General features: G+C 36.5%; 1 protein-coding gene across 1 annotated transcript in view; it reads left to right on the forward strand.

Annotated features, from left to right (window-relative positions):
* The first annotated feature begins 5,259 nt into the window (after window positions 1-5,259).
* LOC139152237 (neurogenic locus notch homolog protein 1-like) overlaps window positions 5,260-24,976 on the forward strand; it is a 191,826-nt gene continuing 172,109 nt past the window's right edge. Inside the window, exons 1-23 of the mRNA XM_070725378.1 lie at window positions 5,260-5,296; window positions 5,572-5,694; window positions 6,044-6,166; window positions 7,067-7,201; window positions 7,655-7,780; window positions 8,351-8,476; window positions 8,793-8,906; window positions 11,162-11,401; window positions 11,761-11,874; window positions 12,186-12,308; window positions 12,876-12,998; window positions 13,450-13,572; window positions 14,327-14,443; window positions 15,202-15,324; window positions 15,500-15,619; window positions 16,610-16,732; window positions 17,138-17,260; window positions 17,933-18,049; window positions 18,477-18,602; window positions 19,741-19,863; window positions 20,288-20,410; window positions 22,892-23,023; window positions 24,211-24,333. Coding sequence (XP_070581479.1) covers window positions 5,260-5,296; window positions 5,572-5,694; window positions 6,044-6,166; window positions 7,067-7,201; window positions 7,655-7,780; window positions 8,351-8,476; window positions 8,793-8,906; window positions 11,162-11,401; window positions 11,761-11,874; window positions 12,186-12,308; window positions 12,876-12,998; window positions 13,450-13,572; window positions 14,327-14,443; window positions 15,202-15,324; window positions 15,500-15,619; window positions 16,610-16,732; window positions 17,138-17,260; window positions 17,933-18,049; window positions 18,477-18,602; window positions 19,741-19,863; window positions 20,288-20,410; window positions 22,892-23,023; window positions 24,211-24,333 — 2,857 coding nt within the window. The remainder of the gene's footprint in view (window positions 5,297-5,571; window positions 5,695-6,043; window positions 6,167-7,066; window positions 7,202-7,654; window positions 7,781-8,350; window positions 8,477-8,792; window positions 8,907-11,161; window positions 11,402-11,760; window positions 11,875-12,185; window positions 12,309-12,875; window positions 12,999-13,449; window positions 13,573-14,326; window positions 14,444-15,201; window positions 15,325-15,499; window positions 15,620-16,609; window positions 16,733-17,137; window positions 17,261-17,932; window positions 18,050-18,476; window positions 18,603-19,740; window positions 19,864-20,287; window positions 20,411-22,891; window positions 23,024-24,210; window positions 24,334-24,976) is intronic.

Raw genomic sequence — 24,976 nt, forward strand, 5'->3', positions numbered from 1 at the left:
TTATCTCCAGGTATTATGGTACAATAAGAATTAACATCAAATGTGTTAATACCTGTGATTCTTGAACGTGGTATAGTTTTTGAGCAAGCTATGCATTAATTACAAATTTTCAATATCATCTTTTGATTCATACCACTTCCTGTAAAAATTAATGTCATAATAACACTTAAACCTTCGTTTCATCACTGACAGTTTATATGTCAGTTTCCTTGACAAGTGTCCGTGACAACTCTTTGATTTAAGTTTTTGATGGCCTGCGATAAACCAAGGTCAACATACCCACAGGAAAATGTACAGCATCGTTGCTCAAACTTTACTGTTTTGTTACCCGAGATATTGTTGACATTAATCGCATCGAATTGTTAGAAAAACGGAAACATATATATCTCCTGTTACTGTCGTTTTTCTGTTTTAGCAAAGGATATGTGTATTGGTGACCCTTGTCAGAGCAATGGCAACTGTAGAAGTACTTGTCCATCATTTGAATGTACTTGTAGCATCTGCTGGACTGGACCTAGCTGTGCAATACGTAAGAAGGATTATTTTTACCTTTAACCCTGTCCGACCGTATATTACAGTTATGTCGTATTTTACTCTCCCACTTCACCATTAATAAAAAAGGATATCACGAAAGCTTTAGCGGTGTGGATTGAAACTATTGACCATATGCAGCCGTTCTGAACGTATTTTAGTGTCTTTGCAATGACAAAATATGAAATTTCGGTGAAAATTTGCAAATCTTTGACACAGTTATGTTATATTGAAGAGCAACTGTCAATGCACAGATATAAACCTGTGGCCAGTATTTCAGAAAGTGCTGATTTTTGAATCAAAAGTTTTTTATTTAAACCCAACACTTAGTTTTTTTGTATCCCGGTCTCTCCTTGCAATTTAAAGTGATTCAGTGCCAGAGTGTTTCCTTGAACATTCGAGCTCAAGACTTCAGCACTTCCCAAAGTTCTGTTGGCATTCTCCATTTCTTTTTTCTCTAATTATAGCGGTCGCTGCATGTTCTTCTAATCCATGTCAGAATGGTGGCACATGCCAAGAAGCCTGCATATCTTACCAGTGTGTCTGCCCATCATGTTTTACTGGCGAAACCTGTCAAATACGTAAGAATATGTTTGTATCTCAGGACTATGTCAACCATGCATGTTATTTAAAATGTAAATATGGGCTGTCTTCTAATCAATTTGGTTTAAACCTCCGACTTCTAAATGAAGCGATTGAAATCTAAAGAATAGCCTTTATACTTTGTTATGTGAGTTATCGTTAAGAAAGTGTTAAGGAAGCGTCCAGTTATAACTGACGAGGGTGGGCAGGCAAATCCAAGAGAGTCACCTGAAATTTGAAAACTACAAAGGGGGGGGGTAATGTATTTTTCAAACAGCTCAGAGGGGGTCACTTAATTTTCATAAGTATCCGTCCCGTCAAAAAGCAGTTTCAGTGTTTAGAAATATTCTGAAAGATAAAAATGATTCGCTGCATGATTTAATTCTCTGAAGTCATTTAACTGTTAATCTGTATAATTATCTGTCACATGAACATCTTGACTAGGCAACTCTGAGGCTTGTCTTGTTGTAAATCGAGCTCACTGAGGGCAATGAACAATCCCTTTTACTTACATATTAGAGATATAGCAAATTTTGTCAGGGACCTTATCTAACAATTACGTGTAGACTGCGAGTACCATGAAAAGTGAAATTATACTTTTAGTTGGAATTCCATTATATCATAATTGTTGTCAACATCTGAACTTTCAAATACCCTATCTAAATAAAGTACATCTGTATGAATTATCAAACACCTATAAAAGCACAAATTAATTTAGTCTAGCATTGTAAAAAAATTATTCATAGCTTTCTCACAGAGTCCAATGTATAGTGAATCAACATTTTGTGGAAATTCCAAAATCAAATTTCTTGCACACATATCGACCTTTAACCATCATAGTCTAACTAAGTACTTTAAAATGAATTATTAAACGTCCACAAATACATAGATTTAGATAATTTTGAATTGGGAAAAAATATTCATAGTTTCCTCATAAACTCCGATGTATAGTGGGTGGACATTTTCAGTGAAATTCCAAAATCAGATTTCATGTACACATAATATGCACCTTTAACCATAATATTCTAATCAAGTACAATTATTTTAATTATTAAACGTCTATATATGCACAAGTATAGCAAGTTTTTCATTGGATAAAAATTATTCACAATTTTATTATACACTCCCAGGTATTGTGGATGAACATTTTGAAGGAAATTTTAAAGTCAACTTTTGTCCACATACCAGTTGTAACAAGCCTATTTATGTCAATTATCAAATATCTACAAATGCATAGATATAGTTTTGTATTGGAAATGTATTCTCATAGACTACCATGTATAGTGAATCAACATTATCAACAGCTCAATTAAATCCAAATATCAAAATGTTGTACACACACGCTTGCTCTAAACAATCGCGATCTACCTGTAATTTCCGTCCAATCCCTTTGAGGGATAATTTCAAAATTATAGCAAGTCAGAAGGGAAAATTTGTACATTTACACCTTGTGAGTTTGTAAAGAGTGTCATTTGAAAAAATCTGAGAACCTTTTTTGGGGGATTTTATCGCTACCCCCCTTTCCAGAGGTGTATGTGTGTGCAGCTTTACTCAAGCAATGTGGGGGAAGGGGTCATGAAATTTTTGTCATCTTAAAACGGGGGTCATCAATTTTTTGGTGCAATGGGTAGGGGGTTCACTTATTTTGACTGATGCCCAGGAAGAATTTGCCGGCCCAACCCCGGCCATAATAAATGAATGCTGCCTAAATTTGGCTGAAAAGAACCGAACTGGACACCAGAACCAGAAATCATCTACTTTCAATATACTCAGAAATAGCGGACGCCATTGGTTGGCACACATACCCAAGGGGCTTCCTATACGAAAGTAGGCTGTAGACTCTCACCCTTGCATAGCCTTTTGAGAATTAACTATTCAGATTTCATGAATGCCTAAATTTTTCCCTTTGCACTTCCTCCTACACAATATTTGAAGTAGTTTGAATATTTTTCAGATGCTAATATGGATAACAGCACAACGATTTGTGATAGAGAACACAGTGTCATTACTTGGAAAATATTAGTGAATTCACAACGGCCTCAACTCAGAACATTTCTATTTGCTGAACTAGCAAAATATTCAACACTTCCTTAGCATAACGTAGCACTGTTTTTACAATCTTCAACGATGCCGATAAGAAGATGTTGTGAAAACTTTTGAAAATCTATCCCAAAAACATGTTTGTAAACTGCAAAAAGACCTTTTAATTATATTCTTCGGAAATAAAGAGCAAATACAGAACTATAAACTTTTTAGCTCACGTGTGTAAACACGTGGGCTAATGTCATAGCGATGTCTGTCTGTCTGTCCGTTTGTGTGTGTGTTAGTGTGTGTGTCTGTCTGTCTGTCTGTCTGTTTACACGATAACTCAAAAACGCCTGAACGGATTCAAGTCAGATTTGGTACACAGGTACCATATGCTACTTGCAAGAACTGATTAGATTTTGGTTAGTGTGGCTTGCATATTAATGAAGTTATGCAATATCGGTTTTTTTTCCGTACAATGGTTTCCCTATGGAGACGATAATGACAGTGTAGACATATATCAAGAAATACTGCACAAAATTTCATGAAACTTTTCACAGACGACAATCTCAGAACATTATGATGATACTGTAAGTGTCATGTCAATTATCTTCTCATTTGCATATTTAATTAACTTTTGTTATTAGTGAGATAACTCTGAAATTCCTGCACCAAACTTGATGATACATGCAACAAATATTGATCTGATATATATCTAATTATACTTAGAAGCATTAGGCAGTGTCAAGTTAATAAATAGCTCATTTGCATATTTTATGAAGGTTTGTAATTGGTCATATAACTCCGATATAACTTCACCAAATATGATGAAATTTGCTGCAGATACTGATCCGACTGATATCTAATTGTGGTGTAAAGCATTTAGTTGTGTGAAGTTAATTAAGGGTTCATTTGCATATTTAATGAACTTTGTAATTAGGTATATAACTCTGAAATTACGGCACCCAAGTCAGTGAAATTGGGTACAGATATTGTTTTGATAAGTATCTAATTGTACTGAGAAGCATTTGGCAGTGTCAAGTTAACAAATAGGGCATTTGCATATTTTATGAAGTTTTGTAATTAGTGATATAACTCCAAACTAACTGCACCAAATGTGATGAAATCTGCTGCAGATACTGATCCGACAGATATCTAATTGTGGTGTAGAGCATTTAGTTGTGTGAAGTTAATTAAGGGTTCATTTGCATATTTAATGAACTTTGTAATTAGTGATATTACTCCAAAATTACAGCGTTAAATTTGATGAAACTTGCTACAGATGTTGATCTGATAAGTATCCAATTGTACTGAGAAGCATTGAGCAGTGTCAAGTTAATAATTAGCTCATTTGCATATTTCATGAAGTCTTATAATTAGTCATATAACTCCGAAATAACTGCATCAAATGTGATGAAAACTGCTGCACATACCGATACGACAGATATTTAACTGTGTTGTAAAGCATTACAAGTGTAAAGTTAATTAAGGGTCATTTGCATATTTAATAACTTTGTAATTAGGTATATAACTCTGAAATTTCGGCACCAGATATTGATTTCCGGCTACAGATTTTGATTTCATAAAAATTTTATTGTGCTATGAATCATTGAACAGTGTCAAGTTAATTTAGGGTTTATTTGCATATTTAATGAACTTTGTAATTAGTGACATGACTCTAAATTACAGCATTAAATTAAATAAAACGTGCTACAAATGTTGATCTGATGGATATCTAAACTAATATATTAAACTCTTAGAGTATTGCTCGAAGTTGAAAAACCTGCTACATATTGTGATAACATATATCTCATTGTTCTGTGAAGCGTACCTCATTAAGAACCTGTTGTAAAACACGTGAGCATATTCAGTTCATATCTGGTTTTCTCATTCCCTCTCTGGTTAACTTGATATCAGAACTGTAAATAAAACGTTCATATGGTTCATCACTCAATTTTCCTCTTATTTCTTTCAGCTGTTGATCCATGCCTCACCAATAATTGCAGGAATGGTGGAACTTGCGTCACATCACCAGATTGCGACTCATCCAGCTGTATTTGTCCAACTTGTTACTCTGGAATAAATTGCATCCTCTGTAAATATCATTAAGATTTTAGTATGATGGAAAAGAATCCTTGTAGAGTCTATTCTACGAAAAGTATTTCCAATGTTTATTATGAATCACGAAATATTTGAATAACTTGTAGACTTGTTGTGCCAATTGACTTGACATATGAAAGTTGAGCCCAGTACTTCATTTTGTTAGTCATTCAGAAGATACGGTCTCAAGTTACACATTTCATCATTATGTTCACTTGGATCTTCAAATTAATTAGAAAATGGTGCTAAAATTAGTTTTAGACTAACTCTAAATTGAAAAAATATTGCAACTATGTACCCTCACTTACCAGCTTTTGCCTGTTTTTTTAACAGTCGATGACCCTTGTGTCAGCAGGCCCTGTTTGAATGATGCCTTATGCCAGTCGCAACCAGGTATTTGCGATGAATACTTATGTTTCTGTCAAGGTTGTTTCTCAGGAGATAGATGTGAAACAGGTTAGTAAGTATCCATAAACCTATATCCTTCCACCCCAATCAGTACCATTGGCTATAATCGTGCAAATTTTTAAATGTTGGAATAGACTTATATAATGGGGAAATATGCATGAAATGTAATTGAGTGGCAATAATTAATTCTCAATAATCAAAAAAGCCAAAAATAATTAAGGATCTTGAATATACATGTGATTCGTGTTCAAAGGACATCTGAAAAGAGTATCATAAATCAAAAACTTTTAAACGATTCTTTTAAAATGTATTATTTTTGCCGAAAGAAGTGTGTACTCACCCATTTTTTTCACGCATCTGCGAGAGTTGATTTTTATGTATTGTTCATATCACAAAGCTATTGACGGGTGCGAGTCAAGTCCATGCCAGAATGGTGCTGAGTGTCAACTGTTGCCAGGCTCATGTGAGGTTTACAACTGTGTGTGCCCACCGTGCTTTACAGGGTTACACTGCGAGAGCAGTGAGTAAACTCTTATGCGCAATAATAGATTACATTATATGATATTTAAGCAATAAAGCACACCCAGCGATGGTATACCACGCGATTTTGACCAGTTTACGACATATATGCACGAGCGATAGCGAATGCACATATGAAGTGAAATGGTCAAGATCGAGTGGTATACCGTCGCTGGGTGTGATTTATGCTATTATATCATAACAGTATATTGAATTTCTGGCGGAGAACGTCATAAAAGGACTTTTCCACTAGCTGAGAGCTAGTGCGCATGCCAGCAGTGATATATCGCCAATATACCACGGTTCTTTTCGCGTCTCGACCAATAAGATCGCTGTATTTGCACCATCAATATACTGGTATGATGTAATAATATAAATAATATATATAATTATATATATATATATATATATATATATATATATATATATATATATATATTATAATATATTGTATATTATTGCCTGAATATACAAGTTTGTTTTTCCAAAATTATTTTTACTAATGGTTTCGTCGGCCAAGGTAACCATAGAAGACGAGCGAGAAAGATTCACTCTGCCAATATGTAATAGATGGTATCATACCAAGAATATAAAACAACTATTGCATATTGTGAACATTGAGATCGTGTTAAACCAGTGAAGCATTATCTTTCTTTTAATTTACAATGGTTACAATCTATATTTACTGTGTTCTTATTAGTCAAGAAACGACTGTATTAAGACGAAAATTCTATTTAAGTTTATGTAACTAATGGCCTCTGATCAACTGTGTTAACATTCTTGCATAAATAAAGTTGTGTGAATCAATTACATACTTTTTACAGTTGTATTTTTAAAAGTAGAATATATTTTTGAAAGGATGAAACATTCAAAACCACCTTAATGAGTGCTCTCTTTTTAGGAATTGACCCTTGTCAGTCCAGCCCTTGCAGGAATGGAGCAGTATGCCAGGCAGTCCAAACACCAACTGGTCCTAGCTGTAGTGTCTTCACATGTGTCTGCCAAACTTGTTTCACCGGTTTCCTCTGCGACAGCTGTAAGTTTGAATGTTGAGGAAGTTAATGCCATAAGTTATTCGTACATTGTATATAAGTATGGCTAAGTCTGTTTTGCTTGACATTTCTTTAATTGACTTCTTTGTGATTGCATACTATGAAAACAAATTTATGTTATAAAGGCTTGATTCCGATAGTCAGTCTGTAAGTTGTAACCAAGCAGTCACCAAGTACGATTTATCTTCTCACAATAATAAAATGATGAACGCTAGATCTTATGTTATACAGCGTATTTCAGTCACTTGATTCAAGACCGAATATAACAATGGCCCATTCTGAGCTGATGTAGAATCATGATATCAGAGGGATATGTCCGCATTTATTCTCCACCGCAGGCACCGGGGAAAGTAGTATATAAGATCATACGGCCATGTGTTCTTCAGATGTGTCAAGGAATTAACATTTACATGTTTTCTCCTTGCATTTGTGTACAGTTTTAGATCCTTGTTCACCAGACCCGTGTCTGAACAATGGACAGTGTGCACCCAACCCACCCGGATCGTGCACTGAGTATTCCTGTACATGTCCAAGCTGTTACACTGGAAGGAACTGCAATCAACGTAAGCTGCACCAGGATATCTGCAACATTTTTTTACGCTCTGCAACCCTATGAACAGTTAATCATCTTGTGTGGGTGGTTCTAAAGGTTACATGTGTATTACAACCCTGTTAAAGTGATCGACTGGTGATTAGTGCACACTCACGAATAAACATCCCCTCCCAACCTATTTCTAAGAGTATAATCCTTTCTTAAACGAGTGGCAGTGAAAGACGCATGATTCGACAACATTTGAATTTGATCCTTCCTACCCATCCCGTAGTGAATAAAACTGTACTTGGTGAATCAAGAATGTGTATCATTACAGTGACCCCCTTAACAGATTGTCAAAATTTTCATATGTACGGTAACACAACCACCACATCTCTCGGAGTTTTATGAGATCATTACTTTCAGGTAGAAAATTGCATTTTTTTAGCCGTCAAAGGTAAAAAATATCTTGTTCTAGCATCATAGCAATTCTGATCTTATATATTTTCGAGAAAACTAACAAAAATTGAATTATTTCTGATTAATATGAATGTATTAAGTTGGTTTCTTATTGTTTCCTTGTTCCTTGTACCTTCTACAGTTAAAAATCCATGTGACGAGAACCCGTGTCTCAACAATGGTCTGTGCTACCCTACCCCTGGCTCATGTGTAGACTTCACTTGTCAATGCATAATTGGCTGCTTCACAGGCTCCAGATGTGAAACACGTATGGCTATTTTTAAATCTTAATATCATTCCATGTGAATGTCAATAAACTCTTTTGAAAGGCTCCCTATATGTGAATGAGACACATCCGTTCTCGATTGGAAAAGTTTTTACTGTTTGAATGTTGGCGGAAGCCGGTGATTTATAACATGTGTATATAAGCCGAAGAGTGCCAATGAAATCGTTAAACTCTCTTCATCATTTTTTATTTTCTTGGCTTCCATAATTTTAAAATCCTAAAGCATATGTTTAAATTTACCTTATAATTTTTCCATCACTGTATTACATTTCTTGTCATCGTTTTTTAACTCCGTCAGCCCTGAACCCATGCGACAACAACCCCTGCGGAAGTGGGCAGTGTACTCCTATTGGCTGTGACAACTTCGCCTGTAATTGCCCAACGTGTTTTGCTGGAAGAACCTGCGACCAGAGTATGTATTCAGTAATTCGTGCCCATAACGGTCATTTTATCTGTATTTCTATGTTTGCTATTGGATTGCTGTTATCATTTTTAGCTCACGTATGTAAACACGTGGGCTAATGTCATAGCGATGTCTGTCTGTCTGTCCGTGTGTGTGTGTGTGTGTGTGTGTGTGTGTGTGTGTGTGTGTGTGTGTGTGTGTGTCTGTCTGTCTGTCTGTTTACACGATAACTCAAAAACGCCTGAACGGATTCAAGTCAGATTTGGTACACAGGTACCATATGCTACTTGCAAGAACTGATTAGATTTTGGTTAGTGTGGCTTGCATATTAATGAAGTTATGCAATATCGTTTTTTTCCGTACAATGGTTTCCCTATGGAGACGGTAATGACAGTGTAGACATATATCAAGAAATACTGCACAAAATTTCATGAAACTTTTCACAGATGACAATCTAAGAACATTATGATGATACTGTGAGTGTCATGCCAATTATTTGCTCATTTGCATATTAATGAACTTTTGTTATTAGTGTCATAACTCTGAAATTCCTGCACCAAACTTGATAATACTTGCAACAAATATTGATCTGATATATATCTAATTAAACTTAGAAGCATTGAGCAGTGTCAAGTTAATAAATAGCTCATTTTGCATATTTTATGAAGGTTTGTAATTAGTCATATAACACCGATATAACTTCACCAAATGTGATGAAATCTGCTGCAGATACTGATCCGACTGATATCTAACTGTAGTGTAAAGCATTTAGTAGTGTGAAATTAATTAAGGGTTCATTTGCATATTTAATGAACTTTGTAATTAGGTATATAACTCTGAAATTACGGCACCCAAGTCAGTGAAATTGGGTACAGATATTGTTTTGATAAATATCTAATTGTACTGAGAAGCATTTGGAAGTGTCAAGTTAACAAATAGGTCATTTGCATATTTTATGAAGTTTAGTAATTAGTGATATAACTCCAAAATAACTGCACCAAATGTGATGAAATCTGCTGCAGATACTGATCCGACAGATATCTAATTGTGGTGTAGAGCATTTAGTTGTGTAAAGTGAATTAAGGGTTCATTTGCATATTTAATGAACTTTGTAATTAGTGATGTTACTCCAAAATTACAGCGTTAAATTTGATGAAACTTGCTACAGATGTTGATCTGATAAATATCCAATTGTACTGTGAAGCATTGAGCAGTGTCAAGTTAATAATTAGCTCATTTGGATGTTTCATGAAGTCTTATAATTAGTCATATAACTCCGAAATAACTGCATCAAATGTGATGAAAACTGCTGCACATACTGATACGACAGATATCTAACTGTAAAGCATTTAGTAGTGTAAAGTTAATTAAGGGTTCACTAGCATATTTAATAAACTTTGTAATTAGGTATATAACTCTGAAATTTCGGCACCAAAATTTTGTGAAACGTGCTACAGATGTTGATTTGATAAATATTTAATTGTGCTATAAATCATTGAACAGTGTCAAGTTAATTTAGGGTTTATTTGCATATTTAATGAACTTTGTAATTAGTGACATTACTCTAAAATTGCAGCATTAAATTAAATAAAACGTGCTACAAATGTTGATCTAATGGATATCTAATTGTCCCATAAAGCATTGAGCAGTGTCAAGTTAATTAACAGCTCATTTGCATATTAAGTAAAGTTTTGTAATTAGTGATTAAACTCCGAGAGTACTGTGCGAAGTTTTAAAAACCCTGCTACATATAGTGATAAACAGATATCTCATTGTTCTGTGAAGCGTACTACTATTAATGAACCTGGTGTAAAACACGTGCGCATATTCAGTTCATATCTTGTTGGTTTATGAAGTACCTCGGCATGTCGTGCTATAGCCAGAGTATATTATGCATGCATATGTGTCTGCTGTGCTGTGTGCGGTTTTTGTAAGTGAGGATGTTGTTACATATGAATGGCAATGTACTTGAATGTTTATTACCAAATTAAAAACAAGGACTGATGGATGGTCTTTTGTAGATCTTTTCTTCTCTGGACATTGACTTGTTGATTATTTTAATGTCAGCAACTGCGTATTGCTCATTTTGATAATATATGGCATTAATCTAAATAAGTATTCGAGCAGTTTCCTCTTGAGTCTATGTTTTCTTAAAACTGGTAGGTATCACAATTTAATCGTAACCTTTCTCAGCTATTCACCATGTGATTCACAAGTCACAACTGTTTCTTTATTGAATTAAACTTTTCTCTGAAATTTTTAAGGAGTTGACCTATGCCAGACTCAGAATTTCTGTCTGAACGGTGGAACTTGTTCCATGGACGTCACATGCTCTACTACCTCTTGTGAGTGTCCGACATGCTATGATGGCAACTTGTGTGAGTCTGTGGTCAATCTGTGCCAACCCGTGAACCCCTGTCAGAACAATGGTTTTTGTACCAGCAACTGCCCATCGTTCAGCTGTCAGTGTAGTCCATGTTGGACTGGACCAACATGTGATATTGGTACGTCTTAAAATAATTCATGCATACGTCATCAAATCGTACAAATTAATGAATAAATTGAATTTAACGTTTTCCTATGCTCACACTATATCTTAAAGATTCCTGGACGGCAACTCATTTTCCAACTACCACCCGATTTACTGTATAAATTGATAACAAGTAGAAAACAGGACTTAGGCGTTAGAATTTCGCGCTACGTGTGTTATCTGCAGCGATCATCGGACGAATGGTTCAACTTATCTTATCTTTGAATGTTTTCGTTGCTTTGCTTCTGTTGTTCCGTATATATTGGTATTTTAAAAGGTAGATTTTGACATATTGACAAGTGTTTTCTCCCTGTCTTGCTTTCTTGTCGACAGCTGTGGATGTTTGTTCAAGTAATCCATGTCAGAATGGGGGTACTTGTAGAAATCTCTGCGACTCTTTCATCTGTGAGTGCCCAGAGTGTTACGCAGGACAACTGTGTACTATATGTAAGTTCGACCTGCCTGTAAGCAGGTGTCACCGTCCATCAGTATTTTTTATGTATACCCTAGAGGTCAAAGACCAATCATCATTTGTTTTAATGTCCAATTTCAGATTCTCTTGATATATTAAACACTTCAAAAGAACTTCATGAAGCATTTTCGTCAAGAAACTTTTCTATAGATTTTATATTGAACAACCCTGCTGTCATTCACATGCACTGTGTTTAGTGTTTGAATGATCTCATAGCAAACATTACTTCTACAAAATTGTAGGTTCGACTTATGTTGTTTGCATTTGTTGTATTTTATCTAACCAGTCACCAACCCATGTACAATTGATAGCTGTCAGAACGGTGGCACTTGTTTCCAATTATCAGGTTCATGTACAGATTTCACCTGCATTTGTCCACAATGCTTCAGTGGGCCACGATGTAATATACGTAAGTTCTGTATCTCGGTAATCCATTTTACTTTCTTCGTCCCCAGGGACAATATAGCCTATATACTTGTGTAAATAGGACAATATAGCCTATATACTTGTGTAAATAGGAAGAACAAAGAACTTTTCGAAAAAGAGAATTTGAAGGAGTAAATACAAAAAACTAGGATGTGTATATGAGGTAGTATTTAAATATAGTATTTGTATTTTTGTACTTGTATTTTTTATTGTCAAAATATGTGCTCTTCTCATGTTTCACCACATTTTCAGAAGTATCTTCTTCATGGCGCGTAAAATGAAAACGTGTGGTTATTTTTGATCCCAGAAGAGACACCTCAATGTTAATGTTTTTGCCTGGTGTCTTACCCAGTGAGAGACAAGGTTGACGGCACCTGGCAAAGCTTTTTCAATGTTGTAGTTCAGGAAGCGAGAACGTGAAAAGATAATCGATTAATATGAGAAAGCAACATAAATTTGAATGGGTCTCAAAGAATCTGAATTTTGTATATGCGACATGAAGCCACCATTCCCCTTTATTTATTTGCTTTTCTTGCATTTTCTCCTTTAGCTGTCAACCCATGTATTGGACACGGCTGCCTGAATGGAGGAAGTTGCATGCAAGTTTCGGGTTCCTGCACCCAATACTACTGCGCATGCCCGGGTTGTTACACGGGCGACTTCTGTGAGACTGGTTAGTAACACAAGTCTACTTGATTGTTCTTTACACACTTGGTTCATAAGGGACCACACAATAACATATTGACCTAGCGATACTACTTAAAGTCAGCAACGGATGACACAAATAAAACAGCATACGAAATTAAATACACACAACAGAAACTTACTACAATGTAAGACGTGTCGACGACCGCAAATTAATATCTTAGCCCACTAAACAAAAAAGACAGATAATTCCAGGACCTATGACCAAGCAAAACTTCTATCAGATCCAAATGTAGGTATACGTGCTTCCGAAGACATTTATTGTACAGTAAGGGTGTCCTTCTAGACACTATAACATCTATTATCGCCAACTTAAATATTAACTTCGCCAGTTTGCAAACAATAAGTAATAAAATTACCAGTGCGAATTGTGTTAAGTTAATTAGTGAGAAATATGTCGTGTTCATGAACTGTTGCAGCTCAAGATCCATGTCAGATTAATCCATGTGAAAATGGAGGCCAGTGCTCACCAGTACCGGGATCCTGCACTCTACCACTGTGTTCATGTCATTCATGCTATACAGGGAACCGATGCGAAACATGTAAGTTTACCCAATGAAAGGCCTGCGTTCGAATGGTGTACCCCTAAAACTTTAATGTACAATACAGTGAATGGTTCTTCGATATCCTATGTTATTCCTGTTATGTTACACAGGCGCGAGTCTGTTTCTCTTAATCCATGCACGCATTCATAATTAAGTACTACTGAAACATATAATTTTTCAGTGTAAGCAGTTTTCCACATCAACATTTTGAAATGTGAATGTAATCTTGTAAAACATTATCCAACAAAATATGCACTTCATCAAAAAGTGAGAGATGTAGATATGAATTGTATGTGTACTTTACTGAACTATAATAATTCGTAGTTTTTCGCTTTAAGCCCCTTTTACCTTAATTGCTGTTTCTGTACGACCCTTATCACATCCATTATCGTGTGCATCTAGAGATCAGTTGTTCGTGATTTGTAACAACAGGATGGTAGGCTCATTTTGTCGATCAAACTTAATTTGATGGGATAGGTGATTCTTGAAGCAAGAAGGAGAGTACTCTAACAGAAAGGAAAACAGTATTTTACTTAAGTTTCGGGCTAGGGGAAAAAGTTGCGTGTTTACTCATTCTTCTTGATCCACTTCATGAACATCAATCAAGGTACCCTTTCACCATGTTTTTCACTGAAAACGGCAAACATTCATTCAAAACTACATGTTAAGCACAATCACAGGGTACTCTCTCAGTTATGCCCTACAGTCAGCATCACTAACATATCTTCGTATTTGTCTCCTACATCCGTAGTGTTGGACCCATGTGACCCTAACCAGTGTTTCAATGGTGGCACTTGCGTAGAGACAGGTTGCACTTCCTTCACATGTACATGTCCTCTTTGTTACCGTGGAGACAACTGCCTCGAATGTAAGTGCTAGCCTAGCTTTTTTCGTCTTCACGATGCATTTTCATCATTACATGAAATGTCATACCTTTGAAGTTGTACTGCTGTCATGTCTTTATCCACGCCTCATTTTGATGCTACTGATAGTTTACGATGAGGAGCAATATGCTTGTCCGTAAACATAACACGTGCACATTAATATGAACGTTTAATATTTCGCGAAAGCTTTGCTCAAGGAAAGTAAATATTTTTCAAAGTCAACGCAAAAGGCCAGTTTACACCATGCAATTGCTTTTCAATAACATTTCCCTCAATGTATCAATATTTGAATTTCAAAATGTCTGTCATTTTCCCATTTTTATATCATAACGAAAGTCTCAGAAGCAAGATTGTATCCGAGAGTCTCAATATTCGTAAAGAAACGGTTTACTAAAAGCATTAGTGTTTGAATTCTGTCTTTGATTATACATTGAATATTATCTTGTTACATTATGCATAATTTTGCAAAACTTTAGTTGATATATTCCTACTTCCCTCATCTAACTCTGTCATTTGGATTTTGCTGTATGCAAAGTAATAGTCATATGACAATTTTGTCATAATGTCAGGTTAGAGAACACAATTGATATTAGTTTTGTTTTGTTAATATATGAGCAATAAACGTTGAAGCACGGATTTCAGGAGAAGTTATCGAACAAGGGACATTATATATATACGTCATAGAGATACTTGCTTTCACGAAGTCTTTAATAAGATTTCTATTATGTCTTGTCGACGACAGATATCAGTGCATGCGAAAATCATGCATGCCAGAATGGAGGTCAGTGTCTACCATCCCCAACTTCATGCATTACATACACTTGCAATTGCCCAGACTGCTTCACGGGTAGATTATGTGATCAAGGTAAGTTCAATTTCGGTAACTGCATTCTATCTATATTTTAACTGTTTCACTCCTTTGTTGTTTGGACATAAACCCATTACTTTCAATTTGACAAATGCCTCTATTCATTTGTGGCCATGACCGGTTTTTCCTCATCGATTACTGAATTCCAGATTTTGTACATGTTCCATTATAGCCCTGGATGCTTGTTTACCGAATCCATGTCTAAATAATGGTGTTTGCCAACCTGGCGCCACGTGCTTTGAGTATTCCTGTGTTTGTTCAAGCTGCTATACTGGGTTCATCTGTGAAACACGTAAGTTTTAGTTCATTTTAATCCATTTTCGTTTCTATGACAAACGCGAACTATCCGTTTTCTTAGACTGTTGCCATTTTATAGTAGAGTGATTTATCTAATGTATATGCTGAGATGTTGACTATCATAATTTTAGAAGAAATATGTATTTTTCTATGATTTTTCCACAGTTATATCAATTTTTTCGCTCGAAGATTTTCCTTGAGTGTGAAGTAGATCTTGAAAGGAACAAATGACACCCGAATCTTTGACAAATTTATAGCGAGAATGGTTTCGAAAAGTAAAATAGGAATCCTGTCTTATGTAGCCGCTCATTTTTGCAAAGAGAACCTTCAATTTTTTGTTCTCAAATATAGTATCGCATATCAATTCAAATCGAGATTCGAGGTAGGGCCGTAGTAAAAAGTCCGATATCTCGATATGAAGGAAGTTTTTCTATCCAAAAATTTCATTTTCAGTGAACCCATGCCAGTCTAATCCTTGCTAATAACTAATGTGCTTATAAGCTATGTCTTACTCGAGATATACAGCTCTACCTCACTGAAGAAGTTGTGAAATTTATACACCATAAGCTGGAACTGTTGGTATAAGTCTGGACAAGTAGGGATTTAATGGTTGAAAACATTCCGTTTGATATAAGAGTTGTATACTATTTGTTTCGTCTAATTTCAAAAATATATCAATAATCACTGTTTTCGAAAAGGTCACCGATATCTGGGGAAGATGAACATTAGTAAATTGAATAGTTATATTAGATCGTGATCTACATATTGATACAGACGATCGCTCTTTGATGGCATTGTATACATCGAAACCTATAGGACTTTACCATTATATGAATTGTGTCATGTCAGGTACAATCAAGTGGCTTATATGAATTGTGTCTCAAATGTCAATTGCAGGAAAATTGAATATAATGACAATCGATTCAATCGCAAAATTCATTCGAAGGGTAGTTGATCAAACAAAAGTAATTTTGTTACCCAACAGCTGTTAATCCTTGTCAGCCAAACCCTTGTATGAACGGTGGTTTCTGTCAGCCAGCACAAGGTCAGTGCAATGTGCCACTTTGCTCATGTTCCGCATGCTGGGACGGTGACAGATGTACAATCCGTAAGTACCTGTTGCTTACTTATTCATTCCCGTATACATGAATCAATGAGAAATTGAATTGTATGCTTTGCTGGCTATACATTTATCCCTGTCCAGAACTAATCAATTTTTGAATGTGATGGGTTAGTGACAGACGTTTCTATATCTGAAGATCATATAGTAAACTTAATATTCGTAAATTGTTTTGCAAAAAGATTTCCAATGGGTTGATTTCATGTTCCGAGCAATCGATAGAAACTCTTTAACTTTCTCAACCCTATCGACAATAAGTAATACAAACACATAAGCAAAATTACATCCAAAAACCAATATAGTACAAGGAGCCTAAAATTGTGAAAACTTTCAAATTGAGAAAGTTTAGCTGATTTTACGATTGAAAATTACCTATCTGCTTTACAATTACAGCAATCGATGCTTGTGACAGTGCGCCCTGCTTGAATGGAGGAGTTTGCCACCTTATTGCAGGAACTTGTCAGTTTTACAACTGCAGCTGTCGTGACTGTTATACTGGGCTACTGTGTGAGATATGTGAGTTGTCCATAATCTTTTTTTGTTCTTTCTAAGAAAATATGAGGCTGAACAATATTTACCTTATTCAAAATACATGTAATCTTCTGAGTGGCTTCAGTAGTGGTACTTTCGGGGAGAAAGGTAATTAAAAGCCCGTAGATTAAGCCCATATTGTTCTTTGTGATAACACTGCATTAGTTCCGTGTTCTGGTACAACTGGATACGAGCTGCTAAAAATGTGGTTAAAACCTTGAAACTATGGAAAAGTGTTGACGTTAGCAATCACATGCTCTTGGGCATGCTTATATTGTACAAATATGACTTTCATATCAAAATTTACTAACATGTATGATGGCCTGCCCAGTTCAGCAAGCCCATTATATCTTTTAACGTAAATTAAAAATGCTTTACTAATCATTACTGTCAAAAAATCAAATTAAATCATGTGCCGCATTGAAGATTTCTTTTGTGGGCTTTGACTCATACTATAAAAATCAGCGCGTGATGGCCATGTTACATTGACTATCAAGTCACCCAAATGAAACACAGTGCGTCTTTCTCATCAAAATGAAAAACTTTGTCATCTTTTTGGAATTCAACATTTTTTTAAGAAATAGAAGTGATTAAATTCCATAATTTCACTACTGAGTGACATCCTGTAAAGGTTCACCCGTATCTTTACTGTTTCAGTGCTTGATCCATGCTCACCAAATCCATGTGCTAATGCTGGTACATGCATTCAGACAGGATGCCAGACTCACTTATGTACCTGTACCCAATGCTACGAAGGAGAAAACTGTCTGCAATGTGAGTCTTTTCATTGTATTTCTGTTATTTTTGTAACCTACACCGTTTTAATGGAAATTTGCATTTGTTCGACCTTGGAATCTGAATGTTAATCGGATTATAGCTCAATGCGACTGCAACTTGACGTTTGTTTTTCTAGTCAAGAATATTTACGAATTCATATTATGATGTGTTTTGCATATATGCTGCCACCCAAAGTATGTTGAACATGCAATCCTAAGGGACTTTAGGATGTGGAGTGCCAATGTCACATACTTAATGTTTATGCTGAGACATACATAATATCATTGCTCATTAATATCACTATTAAACTTAGTGTAGATTCATCCAAGAGCAGTGCCACTTATATGTCATCGTTCAGTTTGCAACACTTTTACTGTCACTCTAAACGGGTTGAAGAACAATTTTTTTACTTTTGAAATTTCAGTGGTAAACCCATGCAACTCATCCCCATGTCAAAGTGGTGGTCTCTGTTTTCCAGTGCCGGGCTCGTGTACACAATTTACTTGCACATGTCTCAATAGCTGTTGGACTGGTCAACTATGTGAAATTCGTAAGTCAAGGACATATTTTATCCCTCATCTTTTTCAAGATAGTGACATTGGGGTTTAAAACATATAATCAAGTTTTAATAAAAATTAAGTATTTCCTTCATGCCCATGTCGTTTTAGCTCACTGTTTACACACGTGAGCTGATGTCGCAGCGATGTCTGTCTGTCTGTCAGCTTCTACTATGGCAAAGCTGAGATGGATGGGTCGCAGGAGATATGTGTGAAGCCAGTCATCACGGCGACACAGCCCTCGTAGACGAGGCTAAAGATATCCAGTGGAAGAGCACAAGCTGGAACCCTTAGATGCAATGACAAACCCCATGCCTTGTGTTGTAATGAAAATGCATGCAAACGCTAAGAATAGATTGTGTAAAACAGGTATAGCGATTTCATAGGCCAGAAATATTTATACGGCCCAGGTTGGGGTTTGAAAACGAACACACTATGTGCTCACCAAATGGCAAGGCAGGCTGTGCCTTTGCTTGTGGAACCTAGAAACGAGTTTTCGAATTTAAAGGGGTACAAAATATTGGATTTGGAGGTATCTTAGTCTCATCTAAATGTCCTTAAATCGACAGTGGAGTTATGATACTCTATTCTACAGTCACAAATTCCTGCCTCATAACTCACATTTCTGCCCTAGATTAGAAATGCAACGCTAAAATTAAATGTTTTGTTAAAATTTTCGTAATGTGCTCCTCAATGTGCAGTGTATCACATATATGAAACCTGAATATTTGTAAATAGGTTTGTTTGTATTTGCTCGCCCTTTCGTCACTTTGTATAATGGTGCCTAGACCTCCTAACCCATTGGCAAGGAATACCCATGCACTGAAAATATGCATGTTCAGTAACTACTGCACTGCTACATTTACTGATTATTTCATAGCTGCCATTTCAAAAGTGAAAGTACAAACATTGGGTGGAATGATCTCCACTCTGGAGATTTATTATATCAATTATCAGAATGAACTGACTCAGAAACACGCGTTCAAGTATTAGCTGGAAAAGGCAACGGGATGTAAGGGTCAGAAAAATAAGGAATCATGACAAGAACACATGTCATGTTGTCCCAGTTTACGCAATAGCTTATGCACGATTGAATAATGCACTGTCTTACTTGTTTTCCTTTCCAATCAGCTATCAATGCATGTGACAACAATCCCTGCCAGAATGGAGGATTCTGCTCCCTAGTGGCTGGATCCTGTACCGAAGTGCAGTGTGCCTGTCCCAGATGTTGGCAGGGAACTTTGTGTAGCATTCGTGAGTATTCAATAACCTGCTCAAAAGCACTCAGTTGATGTAAACGGATTAACATTAGTTAATATCCTCAGTGGAGGTAATGCAGTCATTAAGTCAGTTTTCAACTTCCTGGGAATAACAATCTGTTTCATACTATACAAAGCCAAAAATTTAGGAAAATTTCGTGGTTATGGCATCGTGTCACTCTTCGTAATCTCAGCTGTTCGACTTCAGCGTCATTGTTTTTCTCGGTGGTCATCTAGCATTTTTATCATCATGCAAACATAAAAAGTATTCTCTAACATTTTTCATTCATAAGTATAATGAATGTGGATTATCACAATCTGACATTGGCAAAAAATTTCCCTGTGTCATGAGGTAGCTTGGTTTAGAAAATATCTTGGACAGAGGTTTACATGAAAATATTTGTATGTTTCATTTTCAGCTGTTAACCCCTGTGACAATAATCCGTGTGCCAATGGTGCTACATGTGTTACATTGCCTGGTTCCTGTGATTGCTACCAGTGTCAATGTTTTGGCTGCTTCTCTGGATTAACCTGCTCTGAGCGTAAGAAAACAAATTAATGCCGATACTCTATCACTATGATATGACATTGCAGAATTGAGCAATTTGGTTGAAGCTTAAGCCAGAGATTGTGCTCTCAAATCTATAAGTCTTTAGCCCTGAACAGCGATAATAAACTGAAAACTGAAAATCTAAGTATTTGATAGGCTGTTGCTTGATAAAAGTTGTCGGCACTCTAATTTTGACATTCTCATAGCTCAACAGCAGGAAGACAATTCTGATTTATTTACACATGCTGTTTTTCAAAAATGCCAAAATAAACACGGCTAAGTGACAAGTTTCGTATAGGAAACTTAGGTTCAAAGATTAGCAATGGCATGCCTGTATTTATGCACTTCTGACATAAACTCTATGTAATATTTAGGGGTTATTACACGATGTTTGGGCGATACTGCGTCGTATTCGAGTGATGTGTCCGTATTTTGACGAGTTGCGCAGCAACGAGTCAAAATGCGGACATATCACGAGAATACGACGCGATATCGCCCAAACGTCGAGTAATAACCCCTTTATCATACATGCATGCTTTGGTTATGCCTGTTTTCCTACGGACGTTCCGAAATCGGCTACGAAATCAACTGAAATCGACCTTGCTTGCTCCTCGCTGTACTTATAAAAAGTTGGTTGCTAAGGAGTGATGATAACCGTATCACTTCTTGATATGAGTCCGCTATTGGGCCATTCCACTTCAGGGGAGGGTTTATGGAGCACTTTGAAAGCGAACAATTTAAATTGTATGATGTCAACACAGGTTTTCACAGATTTAAGAAGATGTATTTTGAGTTTAAAATGGCGGTGGACGTAAAACATGAGCTGGAGTGTTCAAAATGAGTGTTTTCGTGTTTTGGCGCATAACCTCATCCCTGCGTGAAAGTTATGACACCGCTTAAATTGGGTCAAAAATACTCGCGCCACGCCAGCGTTCGATTTCAAACTCGATCGAGTATGAACAGCTGAAAGCAAAGAGCAAGCAGCTCTGCAACATTCATGAATGCACGGTGGATATAATTCCCGTACACGTCAGTTTATCTCGAAGAATTATACATGTCCCCAGACGTCAAATATGCCGACTTTACCATCTTACAAAGGAATTTGTGAGCGGATTAGGGAAACACTGTAGCGTCGTAACTCGTTCGTGACTTTGTTGCTGTCGAATAAAACATTTTAAAGGTATTTACGTCATCTGCTCGTATATTTTCGTACGACCTGTGAATCTCACTGACAGGTACAATTCGGAAATATTATATGTGAACCTTATCTGTCGCGAGTATTTTCAGTGCGGTTGAATTTTGTGGTACATTTATGGCTCTAAACGTTGTAATTCAGCACCTAGACACTTGAGCTCATCAACAGGAAACTTGTCGTAAAGCGGTTCTATCATGATGTACTGTCAACGAGGATCTTAATCTTCAGCAGCGTAGACGACATGAAAACACTGCACCGTATGGGACCGGCTGGCGGCCGTGAACAATGACAGGTGTCGGCAAAATATACAAATTTTCAATGCGTTGTTTTATGTTTTTGGTACAACTGTACTTGTACCTAAGTGCAATGCCCATGCACTGACTGCAAATAACAAAATTTTGACCACAATCATAATGTCGTGTCGGATTGTCATTTGTTTTATTCGCTCAATTGTATTCTATGTATATGAACATACTAACGAAGGTCATGGATACCAGCGAAGGTAACGCGTACGCATAGCTGTAATTAGTTCGGTTACAGTGAAAATATAATTCGTATTATATCATACCAGTATATTGATGGCGCAAATGCACCGATCTGATCGGTCGAGACGCGAAAAGAACCGTGGTATATTCGCGATATACCACGGCTGGCACACGCGCGAGCTCTTGGCAAGAGCCCAAATCCCTGCCAGAATTTCAATACAATAGCATACTGTTATGATATAACAGCAATAAATCACACCCAGCGAACGTAAATCACGTATATCACTCGATTTTGACCAGTTCACTTCATATATGCACTCGCTATCGCTCGTGCATATATGTCGTGAACTGGTCAAAATCTCGTGGTATACCATCGCTGGGTGTGCTTAATTTTAACATGTTAAATTACGGGTTCGTATCAGTGCCGTCTTAACAAAAGGAGAATGGCAATACAGGCATAGCATGTATGATAATAATATACTTATAAGTGATTTATACAAGTGGGCATTAAGTATCAAAGACTGCAATTACTTCTGGTTGTTGTCAATACTAAGGCGTTAGTTTTTAACCGATTGCGCATCTCCAAATCTTCAGAAATAACAACTTACAATACATATGTTTTGATACAGTATATACAATAATCATAAGCAAGGATATCTAATGTCAGCACTTGTGTTACTTGAATTTTTTTGCATTTGACATGTTTCAAGGCAGTGTTCCACTTGACTTTCCAGTTACGTTCGGCTCCTCATCGCTTCTTCAGAATGAAAAGTGAATTTTTCTCTCTTAACAGCGATTGACCCGTGTTCACCGAACAGCCCCTGTGCTAATGGTGGCACATGTATACCAAGGCAGACTCCGGGAAATTGCAATGGATATACGTGCGTGTGTCCTGAGTGTTTCACAGGTCCAAACTGCGTACAAGGTATAGAAATACGATCATGAAAGCCACTTCTCACCTAAGATGGTATGCGCCTCGAAAGTAAAAGACTTAAATTATTGCTCAAACTTTCCTTTGGGAATCTTTCAACCTTTCTCTTTCAAAATCAAGAATAAAAATTAGGGGTGACAGTGCAAATTTTTGTACTAGAGAAAAAAAGAACTCAAGATTTACCGCTATAATTGAAATAAACACGAGCTAGGGTCAGTGCATGGAATTTTGACGGGAATATTGGGTCCCCAAAATTTGCTTCACAAAAATGAAAACGTAAACGATTCGGCGGCCATTTTACACACCATTTTAGGCATCATCTTGTTAATTGCAAGCATAAAATAACAAATGACGATAATTTTTCCAGACACTTTCATCAGGACACAGCTGAAATAGTAAAGCTGACCTAGCTGTTTAACTTTGATCAACATTTTGGACTCTGGCAGAGAAATTGGGCGCCCAACATTGTACACGAGTATGCGCATTTACTGGCTATGCATCTAGCAGTGTTTCCGGAGTATTGAGCTATCAAAGAATATTTCTACGTACAATTTGACAATCTGAAAAAATTCCATAAGATCAACAAGTAACATCCACCTTTATGGATACACAAAGTCTTCTATCCCAATCAAAAGGTGTTTTCAGAATCAAAGAGAAGTCGGAATCTTGATAGAATTTGCTGTTGAGTAACACACGTTTTTGTAAAGAGACTTACACTTCACTGTAGTGCGCCAACGTTAGTAACTAAGGTCAGCCACTGCATATTTCATTTCCTTATGACCTTTGCCGCAGAGACGCGTCCGTCTTCCCTCTACTGTCTATGTTTAAAACCACTTCTGTCTGTTCATCGACCAATCCATGCCAGAATGGCGGTACCGGTATTTCTGGCAATACATGTTGCACTTCCAACTGCCAGTGTCTGCTATGTTTTACAGGGACCAGTGCTCAACACGGAAACAAATGTCTGAGTATAACATTCCCTAATCCCCTGTCTATCTATCTGTCTGTCTGTCTGTGTATCTTTCATGCCACAAAATTTATACTTGATCACAAACACTTCAAAATATTATTATAGATTGAATTTAATAAATCAAAAATGCCTTTATAAACATTGTTTTTCTGATATATTTATTTTATGAGTTATCCAATCGTTAATTTTTACAATTTTGCTTTTCTACCAGCTGTCAACCAGTGTGCCATGAACCCATGCACAAATGGAGGCACTTGCATACCACAGCCTGGTTCGTGTACAGACTACATTTGTCAGTGCTCTCAGTGTTATACAGGACAAATATGTTCACAGTGTAAGTGTGTGTTTCCCTGTGTTATTATACGATATAGTACTACATGTTTTACTCAGTGCGAAAATAATATGACTTGTCATTTATTATATAATTTCATGAGTAACATCGGTGTCCGTATTACTATACATCTCACAACAATACATTTTTATGTGTTGCAAAGTGTTATAGTCGTAGTTCCTTGCAACAGTAGCCCTTGTCAGAATGGTGCAGCATGCCAGTTAGTTTCTGGAAGCCGCTGCGAGTACAATTGCAAGTGCAGTGGATGTTGGACAAGACCAAACTGTACCATTCGTACGTCACATCCTTGGGCTGGTGTAACTAAAGGTTACCACCAGCTCTTTTGAAGTTATTGATTTGTTATATTGCTTTCATTATGTAGGATTCTTACAGTCCCATTAATTCGAAGAGGGTTCCAATTTACACAATGTGCAAAATTGTATCACTGTAAATGTGTGCACACTTTTCGCCGGCAAGTGTATAAGACTCATATCGTTGCACCATGCTATCTACTGATTTCAAGTCCCATTTGCAACAAAATAGAAGGGTCTTTATCACATAACGGGCGTAATAAATATTTTGTCTTCATATACTAGCTTAGACTGCTACGTATACTGAGCACGTCTTTGGTATTTTGAAATTAACC

Source organism: Ptychodera flava, chromosome 15 (genome assembly GCF_041260155.1).
Source record: "Ptychodera flava strain L36383 chromosome 15, AS_Pfla_20210202, whole genome shotgun sequence".
Classification (NCBI taxonomy): Eukaryota; Metazoa; Hemichordata; class Enteropneusta; family Ptychoderidae; genus Ptychodera; species Ptychodera flava.